The sequence below is a fragment of the Canis aureus genome, chromosome 38, assembly GCF_053574225.1.
Source record: "Canis aureus isolate CA01 chromosome 38, VMU_Caureus_v.1.0, whole genome shotgun sequence".
In the NCBI taxonomy this organism is placed as follows: domain Eukaryota; kingdom Metazoa; phylum Chordata; class Mammalia; order Carnivora; family Canidae; genus Canis; species Canis aureus.
The window spans coordinates 10949409-10963831 of NC_135648.1; the positions used below are offsets into that span (position 1 = coordinate 10949409).

Consider the following 14423-nt stretch of genomic DNA (forward strand, 5'->3'; position numbering starts at 1 on the left):
TAGAAATAAATTACCACATATCATGGTATTTCTAAAAACATGAGTTTGGAGACTCAATATGGAGAAATAGAAACTGATCTCCCAGCTGCCCTACTCCCATTTTCATTCTAAACAGGGGGTGGTGGCCACGATGGCCTTTAGTTGGGCTATGGCAAGAGGAGATTTAAGATAGGAAGGCAGGGGGATCCCTGGGTGGCGCAGCGGTTTGGCGCCTGCCTTTGGCCCAGGGCGCGATCCTGGAGACCCGGGATCGAATCCCACGTCGGGCTCCCGGTGCATGGAGCCTGCTTCTCCCTCTGCTTGTGTCTCTGCCTCTGTCTCTCTCTCTGTGTGACTATCATAAATAAATTTAAAAAAAAAATTAAAAAAAAAAAGGTAGGAAGGTAGTTAGTGAGAGAGGAGGAAGATAGGGACGACAAGAAAATATAGGTGTGGAAAGCTGTGGCTGTATGTCTTTGTTTCAAGCTGTCACCCCCTTTTTTTTTCCGTTATCCTGAGAGCACTCTGGCAATAAAAATAATAACAATGATCACTTATTGAGAGCCTGCTAAATTAAAGGCACAGTCGTCAGTGATGTTAACATGCAGTCAATCCTCTTAATAACCCTCAGAGGAAAGTATTATCATTCTAATTCTTATAGATGAGAAAATTGAGGCTCAGGAAGGTTTAAGAAATGTTGCCAGGCCCGTGCACACAGTAAGAGACAGAACCACCTGAACTGGCCACTTCAGTTGCCAAGACTACCAACCAAGGGCAAAGTCCAGCTCTGGTTGTGCTTTGCATAGTTTTCACAATATTTCTATAATTGAAATCTTTGCCAACACTTAAAAATGGAGAATTTTATGTAAATATTTCCAGCTTCTCTTAAAAGTACCTAGTTTGAAGTCACTAGGCCTGCCTTCTCTTAGGCAAAACCAGATGGAGCTGAGCAGTGGCTGTCATCCTCAGAGAATGGGTGCCCTCCAGGGCTTTTGTTTTTGTTTGTCCTCTATCCCCTTATACTCTTACTGGTCTGACTTGAAATGAAGTAAAATCTACATACAGGAAGGTTCACAATTCATTAAAAAAAAAAACACAGCTCACTGAATTCTCACAAATAAAACAAGTCTATCTATAACCTAAATCAAGAAGTAGAACACGACCAGCACCTACATGCACAGAAGGCTCCTTGAGTTCCTTACTGTCAGTATGGCTTCATCCCCAAACACCAGAGATTGTCTATTTTTCCCACTTTAAAGGAATGCACTGATATATTTCAATGTATGTTGTATGTCTGATGGCTTGTAAACAACATATTTATGAAGCTCTTCTATGTTATTGAGAGGAGGAGGAGAGTTAATTTTCGTTGTAGTCTATGCACCATGAATCGATTATGCCACAATTTATTATCATTTCTTCTACTGGCAGCCATTTGGGTTGTTTCCAATTTTTCACGGCTGTTAAAAATGGTGCTCCCATTAACGTTCTTGTATTTTTTTTATTTAATGAGCATATACACACATCTATTAGACATAGGAGAAGAACAACTGGGTTACAGGACATATACATGTTAAGTTTTTGTGTCTATAGCCAGAAAGTTTTTCCACCATAACATAACAATTTATGCTTCTACCAATTTACTGGATGAGAGTTACAGTAGTGCCATATCTTGTTGCCACTCTTTTAAAAATTTTACCTATCATAATGAGAATGTACAAGTATCTCACTGCATTTTTTTTTTAAACAGTACAATTCAGTGATTTAGGTATATTTACCGAGCTGTTCATCCATCAACATAACCTAACTATAGAAAATTCCATCACTTGCCCATTCTGGACCTTTCATAAAAATAGAACCAATACCATATGTGGCCTTTGTGACTGGCTTATTTAACTAAGCATAATGTTTTTGAGTTTTAGCCATGTGGTGGCATGTATCAGTGCATCATTCCTTTTCATTGCCAATTATATTCCATTGTATGGATATATCACATTTTGTTTATCCACTCATCAGCAGATAGGCACTTCGGTTATTTCTGCTTTATTGCTGTGAGAAAGAGGGCTATGGATATTTCATACATTTTTGTTGGTGAACATATGTACACATTTCTTTTAGGTATATATCTAGGAAGGGAACTTCTAGGTCACAGAATATGTATATGTGAAGTTCTAATGGCTATATACAAACAGTTTAATGAAGATTCTATAAACTTATATTCCTACCAATTTATTGGATGATTTTAGTTACACAAAATTTTGGTATTGCCATTTTTTTAAAAGATAAAAGCCTTTGTTTTAAAGAGCAGTTTTAGGTTCACAGCAAAATTGAGAGGAAGGTACATAAATATCCCCTATATCCCTTGCCTTCGTACAAGCGCAGCCTCCCCCATTATCAGCATCCCTCAGGAGTGTGGCACATTTGTTACAATTGATGGACTACTTTGACACATCATAATCACCCAAAGTCCTTGCTATTATATGTCTTAACTCTTGTCTCCTCCAAGAAATTATTCTTAATTATTCCTGCCCCATGTTAATCATACTTTCTCACATTTTAGGCATGTAGCAAATTAAAAAAAATATATACTAAATAATTTTTTCTTTTTTTTTACTTTTAGTCACTCCTCAGATTCTTCACGTCAACTGAATGTAACTCTTTTGAAGGAAGCAGTTTCACCCTCTGTACACTAAAACATTTCTGTACTCATATGACTTGTGATAAAGTAACACTCAAAAATAAAAGGTGTTATAGTAGAACCTTTATGTTTATTGCATAAATACCCAGGTTTCAAATGAATGAGTAAACTGTTTAGGGTATAAAAATGATCTTGTCCTATGTATTCCCTTCTCCCTGTTGGTGATGTCAGTGGTTTATAATAGGAAGTATGTAGGAAGGATTATATTTTTAAAAATTATTTTTATCTATCTTTCATACAATTGGTTTATTTTCACATTGAGAGGCGTGAAAATTAATTTTTGTCAGGTAGTTGTAGTTTGGAATTAAATATAAATGCTTTAGATATATTAAGTAGCACAGACTATGTTCAAGCTGGAAAATAGGCTAACTATGGAACAATGAGAGCCTAGGAAATAATCATTATTACATTTCATAATAAGAGCCTGGGTTTCACTTGTTGTTTGTAAGGTCTGACGATCTCCATATAAGGCAGCAAATTAACTTCTCAACATTAAACACACACTGTATGTTTCCCTTCTATTTGCCTCAGCGATTAATTCCAAACAGTGTACACAGTTTCATCATTTCTTTCTTTCTTTTTTTTTTTTTTTAAGATTTTTAATTTATTTATTTCTGAGAGACACACAGGGAGAGGCAGAGACATAGGTAGAGGGAGAAGCAGGCTCCCTTCAGGGAGCCTGATGCAGGGCTCCATCCCAGGACCCCAGTGATCATGACCTGAGCCAAAGGCAGATGCTCAACCACTGAGCCATCCAAGTGCCCCTTGTCATTTCTTAATATCAAGATTCCTTAATGTACAGACACCTGACTTTGAGGCAAGGACTGCTTAATGCCACAGTGTGCTAATGAGCTGCATTTCACAATCATAAATATGAGTCTGAGAACTATACACTAAACTCAATGTACTGATAAATGACTGTATCTGCTGGCACCAGCAGCAAGGTGATTTCCTCATCAATGAGTTGAAGTGTTAAGACATGGAAGAGTACTTAGCAACACCCTACTATGCCCTGTGAAGGAGCCTGCTGGGGACAGCTGAGTTCCAAAAGGAGTAATCCAAGCATAAGCCACAGGCCAAGTTGGGATTTCATTCCATTCTTGCAGGAAAACATTTTGAATTATAAAATGAGAGACCAGATAAGTGTTTTGGCATTGTGCACTTTTTGTAGGCTACAACAAATAATCAGTTACATTATCAGTCTAAATTAATGCCATTTCTCTCATTAGAATCTTTCATCAGCAGTGGTAAATGAAAGAAGAGTTCATTTACTGCAGAAGAGTTAGAAAGTTTATCATTAAAGCTGTAACACAGATGTGATGAGTTGTGGTTTTAGAGGAGCTTAAAGAGAGATGCTAATTAGAATTTAATTCATGGAATACAGACCAACTCAAACGATGTTCATTCGCTCATTCATTTTTAAACAAAATTTTATTCTGATGCCTTTTAAAAAATATTATTTAAGTATTCTCTTTACCAACGTGGGGCTCGAACTCACCACCTGGAGGTCAAGAGCCACATGCTCTTCTGAGGCCAGCAGATGCCCTTATGCTATAGTTTTTTATAAACCAGAACTTGGACCAAATGAGCTCTACTGGCTTAGCAATTTGGCTGCTTTTAGGTATCACTATGATCTTAGACAAGTTCCACCTATAATTTGGTGATTTTATTAATATCTCACTTTGTTCCTAAAACGTTTTGAGCTATTTGATGATGGGGAAAAAAGTAAACTGGAAGAGAACATGAGGGCAAAGAGAAACAAATTGTGATTGAAGCTAAAATTAGTGCCTAAATGGATACTGTGTGGATGTGAGAAATAGGCTATAAATGTGAGGGACCAGAATAAAAAGGGGATACATACAATCAGTAAGAAAGATTCACGATTTCTCTCAGATAAAAGTGCAATCTTGACTTTACAACTATAATACTATATTGTATAATTAAGGATAATTACTAATTTACAGATATGAATGATTATTTCCCAGAAGGAACACTTTACCCAAGCAGCAATCATAACTTGACCTAGGATCAACCAACTTAGTGTATATCCAAATGTGTATGCAAAATCATATACAATGTAACTACAAATGAGACAGTTTAAAAATAACATTCCACAAAGTATGCATTCAAATGAGCAATGGTGTATCATTATAGGCATTATTTTAGGAAGCTCTTTGCTATTTTACAGCTTCTATTCCTTGAAAGATTTTTGGAACTTCCTTAACAACATCTATCCAACAGATATTTTACTCTGTGCCAGGTGCTCTACGAGATGTTAGAGGGCATTTATCATGAGAGACAGTTATTAGCCCTCAGAGAAATTAGAGATGGGTGGGGGGAGGAGAGAAAGACATCTACCTGATTAACTATAAGAAAGTTGATTAGTATTTTGATTTCAGAAGAACTGGAGATCCAACTCTGAATGTTCTCTAGATATATTCCTTCAAACATCCACAGTGCTCTTAACGTTTTTAATGGAGGTGAATGAACATTCATTCAGAACGGAGTTCGGTAAATATGATAGGTGATCAAGTTATCACTTAGTTTTGGTCAGACACTATGTCTCACTAACTTTCTTGAGTTGGCTCATATTGGGAATGTAGGAAGGAGATTTTATAGAAGTTGATGGAGCTAAGCAGTTTTCTAGATGAAACAGATTGCTTTCCTCAGTTATATTCTCTAGTAAGATTCCATAACTCAGTCTTAATCTCTACTCAACACAAAGGCATTTCTGGACTCCTCTGGAAACCTCTGTAGTTATCAGGAGCTTGAGTGTGTGTGTTTGCTGAGAGGTGGCAGTGAAGAATCAACATTACAAAGATTGGCTAAGGGCTCCTGAAGCATTCAAGAGCTTGGGTATCAGTGAAGAAGATAAAACCAACATTTTGAACAATGAAATACTTAGCAGTTCCCAAACATCTGTTGAGAGCTAGAATTATTTTTCTTGGGTGTACTGATATAACTTTGAAGATGAATAGGAAAAAGAGGAAGAGGAGGAGGGAGGGGATGAAGAGGAATGGGAAGGAGGAGGAAAGAGAGAGAAGTCAGATGCCCTTATAATTACTTTTGTTTCCGAATTTCCAGGAACAGTAACTTTGGAGCACTGAGACTTTGTAATACCTTATAAACCAATGATGAAGGCTATTTGAAAGGAATGAGTTCCAAAACATTGTGAGCATTGGCAGCAGCATTAGAATAAGATTCTAGTCTCCTAAGATTATTATAGAAAACCAGGAATCATCGATTCCATTACTATAAAGTAATATATCCTATTTAAAAAAGATAATAATAATCAAGGAAGAGAGAAAGAAGCTTCGTGGAGTTAGGAACCATCATAACAAGAGACCAGGTTATACACTCCCCCTCCCAGTAATGTCATTTTTATTTTTATTTTCATTAATTGTTTCCAGGGTAAATGGAGTTTGATAGTTGAATTATCCATTCTGTTATCTGGGATAGACTCCATGCATGTTTCAAAGAACTCTGCTCTGTTCTGAATCTAGCTACTACTATTCAACTTTTTACACTTTACAACATAGAATAATTCTTTATCATTTTCCATTATTTTGTATAATACCTGATAACATATTTTCCTATTCTATTTCTATTCCCCATCCTCAAATGTCAGCAAATTTCTCCTTGCAATGAATGTTATCTTATTAAGAAAAGCATTTGCTTTTATTACTTATTTGAATGTTCTGCAAACTCAGACTTACTATAACTCCCACCATATTCACCAAATTTGGCACTAAATGAATGTTAACTGTTTTTTAAAAAGTAACACTGAAGATGTTTTAAAAGTGAACCAAAAGAAAAAAAAAGTGAACCTATTTCCTATAAAACTTCACAAATCATAATTCCTTGCATAATGCCTTATTACATTAAAGTTTTAAAATCCTAGCTTAAACTATCATATGGACAAAGGCAAAGTTATGGACGGAATCATAAGACTTGCCACAGTAGCTTTGAAGTGGGTAATGTTCAGACTCTTTCCAACACCAGCCTACCATCTTTAGAGTTTGTGTTGAAGTCAACAAATATTCTCCAGCACCTACAAAATACCTCATAGACTGCTAATTGCTATGAAAGATTCAATGGGTTAGAAGACATACTCTAAAATTCCACAATTTAATTGGTCAGACACTTGCTTTTCATTCAGAAATTACTTACTAAGTGAACACAATACACTAGGTACAACCCTAATGGCCAGATTACCTTTTCACTCTCTTTGCAGCAAGACCTGCAAATGTCTTCTCTATTTGAGGGAGGCTATGTTTCTGGTACCACACTCACAGGTGTGTATGTCTGTATGTTGCAAGTTCATGTCCTGAGGGGGTTCTAATTGGTCCCTATTTTCCTTAGGCAAGAGTTCTCCCACCAAACCACTTCATGCCATTCATACTTCCAACCATTCATCATTCACACTTACCTGTTGGCTGCCCTTAACTTGAGTACCCAACACTGGTCTCATTGGTTGTGACTAGGTAGATGGGGTCAGAATATGGCCACTTCAGTGGAACCATTTATGGCTCTTTTGGTCACCAGGGGCTGTGGTCGTGACAGACATTCTTAGAAGTAAAAGACTCACTATCCACATACTATGTGCACATAGATCCACACTGTAATTAGTTTATGAGTGGTTGGATGCAAAATATTGCAGTTTATTGAATCACTGTAAGAAGTATGGTTTAAGTGTATTTTCTGTAGGGTACTCATTTTAATTTTACTTTTAGACTATAGAATTTTTGAATGAACCAAAGATGCTTCCTATTTCTCCTATGGACAAATGAGAGAGAAAGAAGGGATGGGAGGAAGAGAGAGAGAAAGACACACACACACACACACACACACACACACTTCAGAGGTTAATAGACTTGTGCTACAGAAGTAGAATCCAGGATTTCAGGCAGTGGGGGTCTTCTATTCCACACTCACACTTTAAACTCATTTTTACATTTGGTCTTATTTTCTAAAAACAAAGAGTACAATGAAAGAAGAAAAGAACCCAGTAACACGAGTTCTCAAAATCTCTATTTAAATCTTCCTCCCTTAGAGTTAGCTCAGTTAAAAGTCTGGGGAGGCTATGCCGTGATTTGACTCATGTCTAGCTCTGCTGGAATCATCCGATTCTCTAATCTCTGTCTACACTGCTGCAGATACTGGCAGCCAATGCTGATTGTGCATACCAATCTATCTAAATACAGAATGCTCAGCCCACTTGCCTCAGTCATGGAGAAACACAGCAGAATGTTTTCCTAGAGGCAAGTGGGTTGTTCTATCATCTTTATTCAAAGGACCATCAGGCCAAAAAAAAGATACTAAAGGAATATTGGGTTTCGTTTCATTTTGTTTTTTTTTGCCAATTCATTATGACTAAATTGGAAAGGGTTATAAATTCACATGGTGTCAAGCTGAATGACAAGACTTAATCATTCCTCTTGTCAAATTAAAAAATTACCCTCCAACAGGCATATATATAGCTTATATGCCTGATTATTACTTTCTCCTCATACACCTTCATTTTCCTTACACAGTTGCTAAAATCTTATTTCTTCTGGAAAAAAACAATAGAATTTTTTGGCTGTTCCTTAATTCAGGTGATAACCAAACTTATTTTCCATTTTAACTTTTTTTCTCAGCTATGTAAGTCATTTATATGCCAAATTCCTATAAGGGGGGGGGGGGAAATACATTGGTTTTCATGCATAATTTAATTAAAACGTAACTCATCTGGTTTCAAAATTGAATCACATTTTAGCGGAAAGAGCCTAGACCAAGGCCCATTACAAAGAAGAATGTGAAAAGCTTGAGGAGCACATAAAGCAAGAAAACTCACATTGATGCCAGACCAATGATTTCACCTCATTTTGTTATGATTTCTTCACTTAAATCCTTAAAGAGAGTCTTCTGCCTGGAAACATGAATGTAGCTAAAAAGACGGCCAAGCAATCCATACTCTTGATGCAATATAGTATAATCTGATTTCAACCAACCTGCTTTAGGAAACTATCAAAGGTCACAAAAATGACCAGTTACAAAGAAAAATTAAGGAAATGAAAAGGAGTCACATTCTAGTCAGAGAGTAGATTTTAAAATATGTGTGTGTTTAAAATCTAATTCACTCTCAGCAGTTTCAGTGGCGGAAATCTTAGTATATTAATCAAAATGGGTAGTGTAGGCTCTGTTTATCCGAAATGCAGACACTCTAAGGAAAGAAAGATTAATCTGGTGAAGGCATCGCTATGCTAATCGGACTGATGGGAAAACGCAGTGTGAGTGTAAGAGGCAATGTAGGGTGAATTAGAGTGAAGTGATGAACTATCTTGAAGCTGAAGCAATCAAATAGATAGCTCAAAAAATTACTATGGCATCTTTATTCAACACTTTGGTGTAAGTGTCCCCGTCTTGGCCTTCTTTACAAAGAATAGAAGCACTCTGTTGTATTTGGTGAAATTAAATCTTAATAGGAGAGCCTCAGCTAAGGCGGCTACCCTTCACTTACCAAAATTAAACACTAGACATTAATTTCCTTTCCAAGAAGAGGAGAGGACATTTTGAGAATATTTTCAATTTACAAAATAGTTAAAACTCCAAGAGAAGCGTTCGCAAAATTTTTTATAAATTTCTATCACATATTTCTGTCACATATCTGTGCATTGTGCACTCTTTTTAATTAAAAGTAATGTGAAACATTTGTTACTCATCCTTGTCTTCTTTATAAATAATTTAGCAAGTAATTATTTTGTCTTCAGAAAAAAGAGATAATTGTCTCTAAATTATTATGATTGAATAAAATAAAGTCAAGATGTTTTTGTAATTGGCAGAGAAGAGCAACTAGTCCCTACTGGAGTGTTTTAACACTTTGCTTTTGTCTGATTAGATAAAAATTTTATAAAATGAGACTATAAAAGAAGTATCACTCAAAAAGGCAATCATATCACTATCTAGAGATAACCATCATTAACATTTTGCCTGAAGAATGTATATATATACCTGCAATATACAAATAAATGCATGCAAGTGTGTTTTTATGCATACATATATATTATATATGTGTGTGTACACACGCACATTCACACACTTTTTTACAAAAGATTTAATTTATTCATTTGAGAGAGAAAGAACGTACAAGTGGAGGGGAGAGGCAGAGGGAGAAGCAGGCTTCCTGCTGAGCAGAGAGCCCCGATGCAATGTGGGGCTGGATCCCAGGACCCTGGGATCATGACCTCAGCCAAAGGCAGATGCTTAACCATCTGAGCCACCCAGACACCCCCTCCATACACACACACTTTTTTTTTTTTTTTTTTTTTTTAAGGAATCAGACTACACCAGTTCTTTTGAATCTTACCTTTTCTTAGAAATACAGGCATTTTTTTTTTTTTCAAATTTAGGGTAAAGATCTATGTTAACACTTTTAATGTCTTCATGGTGTTGTATTTACGTCTTATTTATTTAACTCAGCATATGCTGAGTATCCATGTTGTTTTCAAGCTCTCACCATTATGAATAGGCTGTATCTTTGAACTAACATCTGAAGTCAGACACAAATATGAAAGATGTTATTTCCTCTATTGTGAGTCACAAATACTAGGGAAATGCCCCGATATGTAATGGTACTTTATAAACCTTTGAAATAGCAATTCTACTTGACACTATGTTTTTCTATTCACTCGAAGTATTTCATATTTCCCTTCCTATATTCCTTTGGAGTAGTTAAGAGGTAGATACTACTATTTATATTTAACATACTAATTTCTTTTTTTTTTTAAAGGTTTTTTTTTTTTTCTTTTTTTTTAATTTTTATTTATTTACTTATGATAGTCAGAGAGAGAGAGAGAGAGAGGCAGAGACACAGGCAGAGGGAGAAGCAGGCTCCATGCATCGGGAGCCTGATATGGGATTCGATCCCGGGTCTCCAGGATCACGCCCTGGGCCAAAGGCAGGCGCCAAACTGCTGCGCCACCCAGGGATCCCAACATACTAATTTCTGAGTTGAAGCATCTAAAGCTGTAAGTGGGGGAGAAGTGACACTAACACTAAATCTACAGAACAGAAGTTGCCTGTATCTATGCTGTGCTCCTTCCAACAGATAGGTGCTTTCCTTTGCTTCTTGAGGTTGACACGTTACCTGGGGAATTCCACTCAGCATGATTTCTCATTCCTGCCTCATTCCTTCAACTAGAGTGAGCTTTGCTGTCTTCATCTGGAATCTCCTTCACATTTGGCTGAAAGTGCCAGAAGACCTATTAGTCTTAATTTGATTTTAATCAGTTCCTATTCTAAAGCTCCTCAGCAATTAAATGGTTTTCACTGAGAGCTTATTTTGTGATCTTGAAGTTTATGTGGGTATCTCTGTCCTTCTCTATACTGTAAACTTCGATAATCAGAGATCCTAGACACTATTTATTTGGAATCTCCTAGAGACAACTTGTACTTCAAGTAACATACATACTAAAATATTTAAACTATTCTTAGCTTTTGGACACTATCAATATTTTTTCATTGCATTGTGTAAAACTATTTATTTATTGTATTAGTTAATTTAAAGACGACTTCAGATTTTTGTCAATTCTATTTCTTAATGCATTTTTTTAAAAAAGATTTTATTTATTTATTCATGAGAGACACAGAGAGAGCAGCAGAGACATAGGCAGAGGGAGAAACAGGATCCCTGCGGGGAACCAGATGCAGGACTCCACCCCAGGGACCCGGATCACAACCTGAGCCAAAGGCAGATACTCAGCCACTAAGTCACCAGGTACCCCTCTATTTCTTAATGTATTTTGAGTCTGTTTTGGAGAAGAGATTTGAAAAATAAAATCCATGATTTTTGAATGTTAAAAAACCATTAAATTAGAATGAAAAAATGGGAGTTTTATTATATATAAATATTATATCATGGTTTTAAAAATGCTTGAAAGTTAAAGTCAATCTCACTTGATTTTTTAAATGTTTTTAATATACTTTCTGAAGTGCTTCTTAGCAAAATGCATACCTTTATATAATTTGTCCAGCTTTTGAATATGATTTTCCATATTTTGAGAAGAGATCAAATGATGGTAGTACAGTTTGGAAATCCTGGGAAGAAAACAATCAAAGGTTACCACAGAGATCTTAATGACTTTGTATTATTACTATTATTTTATTATAATTTATATTATATTAAATTCTAGATAGATATTTAACTGTACTTCAAGTTTCCCATTATATCCTCAAATAAGACAAAATTAGCAGTTAATTTTTATCAGTTGAAAGCCAGAAGTACCGAGCTTTCTTTAAACATAGCTTGCCATAGCTATGGGTGGTACTATTAAAAACCTTTGAGCAATGCAAAAGCCAGATGCAGTCACCTGTCATAAAGGAACTCACAATCTAAATTTTTTACCTTGACCTATAATCCTATAGTTGTGCTTTTGGGTCCTTTTCTGATGTGACCTATTTTCCTCTACATTTCCCTTCATTTAATCTTTCTTAGCAACACTTCTGTTTACTGAACACATTTTCTCATAGTCCTTATACTTACAGATGCCTCCACTTAGCTTTATCTCCAGTTATTTCCTTGACTCATTCCCTCCTTTTATCCCATCTCTGTTCAAAGAGGCCCTTTCAGTCTACCTGCATATATAAAATAGCACTCCTGAAACTTTCTATCACCTCAACTGACCTCTATTTCTTAATTACCGCTCCTTGATATCACATATTTATTTATTTTGTGTCCCACATGGGATTATAAGTTTCATGGGAGTAGATACTTTGTTTTGTAAAAAATAAATATTTCTTGACTGAATGAATGAAACTGGAAAGGTGATGTACCCAAATACTTGTAAATAGAGGGCAGACTGTGGTAAGTACCACAGCACTGATACAAAAGAAGGCTATAGGAGTTTAGAGAGAAACAATCATTCTTTTACTCAGTAACCAGAGAAGCAACATTTGATTGAGGATAGAAATGAATGCTCTTCATGCATGTTACAAAGGCAAATAAATTAATGATGTAAAGCATTAAATAAGCAGTGAATATTGTTAATAAATGGCCAGACCATATAAAAGCATGTCTTTCCTTGTAAAGGAGGCCAATCCTTAACGGAGATGATTTGTGACAGTTTTTGTTTGTTGTTTTGTTTGTTCACTTAAGAAAACCTTGGAAAGAAGGATCTCCACCAATCAGCCCACCTCATTAGAGAAGTTCATACATTACAAACACACAAAACATAAATGTACTGAAGAACATGCAAGTATGTCTGTTACCAGGGATCTGGCTCTTTACTCTGATACAGCAGAGCTCTTATAAATATCTGCTTTTAAGACGAATGCCCCAGGGAGAACTCCACATCTGTTGCTCAGTGTTAGTGAAACAAAAGTGGCTAAGCCCAAGTGACATGAAGGACAGTTACCCTGTAACAGATGCTGCTTTCAAGTAGGGAAAGAATGTAAGTGGCAAAAATGCTTCGATAAAAAATTAATTAATTTGAATAAAATTCTTCCTCTTGGATACCATAAATGCAATAGAACTTCCTATAATGAGGTATTATTTTTCTGTGATGCTGAACATCCATACTCTTGCCTTATTTTAGTTCAAATTGTGATTCTGGAGGTACTCAGGAATTGATATAGTATTTATGAGAGTTGACCTTGACATGGCAGGGGCACTTTGCAATAGTTAATAATTCAAATTACTCAAATTTGAATATGAAATTTAGGCATACGTGTGAAACATAGCAGTGATTTTTTATGTAGGCACTTGATAAAGTCAGAATTTAGAACTGTGAATAGTTTGTTTTATAAATACAAACAACAATTTAATTTTTGGAAAAGTAAATTAAAAGGTGAATTTTATTTAAACTATCTTAGTTTAAACTTTTGATATTTATACTTATTCCTCATTTTGATATAGTAGATAATTCTGAGTATTTAAAATAACTCATTTTTAAAACATGTAAATAAGTTTAAATTTTGTTTTTTACATTTACTTTAACGTGCACTTGCTAAAAATGTATTCAAACTGCATATGTTTTAAATTGATTTATATTTTCCTTCAAAATTCAGTTTATATTGCTACTGGTAATGTAATAATAATTAAATAAAAAATCTTGATTCTAAAAATATAATTAAATAAAAACTTAAAAAAGAAAAATATAATTCATGATCCTGCTGAAATAAATGCAAGAAAGTAAATTATATGGAATATATAATTATGCATTACTTATGCGTGTCTTTATTTTATTACTCATCCAAATATCATAGACTCACCAACAGATAACTTGGTCATGGGAACAATTATTAAATTATGTTGTCTCTAATACCTTGCCAACTTTCAGTCTTCATTTCATAGTTCTTGATATTGTTATAATAAAAGTATTTTTATTATGGTAGGGTGACAGGACATATTTAACAGTTAAGTTGATTTGCAACTTTTTTTTTTAAGATTTTATTTATTTATTTATGAGAGGCACACAGAGAGAGGCAGAGACATAGGCAGAGGGAGAAGCAGGCTCCCTGTGGGGAGTTTGATGTGGGACTCAATTCCAGGACTCCGGGATCATGCCCTGAGCCAAAGGCAGACACTCAACCACTGAGCCACTCAGGTGCTCTGATTTGTAACTTTTCAATCCATCATATGACATGTGGCTTCCATTGCTCTGACCTTGTGCTCTATAACTGTTAGAGGTGGGTCTGCTCTTCATGTGCTTGGAGACATATTCAACTGACCCCCTAGGTTCTTCTTTAGACACAGAGTGCTTTTCTTCCA

General features: G+C 35.5%; 1 protein-coding gene across 3 annotated transcripts in view; it reads right to left on the minus strand.

Moving 5' to 3' along the window:
* SPATA17 (spermatogenesis associated 17) overlaps positions 1 to 14423 on the minus strand; it is a 205130-nt gene that overhangs the window by 24039 nt on the left and 166668 nt on the right. For 2 of the 3 annotated variants that reach the window (XM_077886679.1, XM_077886678.1), the window contains exon 10: positions 11670 to 11752. In XM_077886679.1, coding sequence (XP_077742805.1) covers positions 11672 to 11752 — 81 coding nt within the window. In that variant the 3' untranslated portion in view covers positions 11670 to 11671. Of the gene's footprint in view, positions 1 to 9998; positions 10900 to 11669; positions 11753 to 14423 lie in introns of those variants that run through there. The other variant, XM_077886680.1, reaches the window with a different exon arrangement.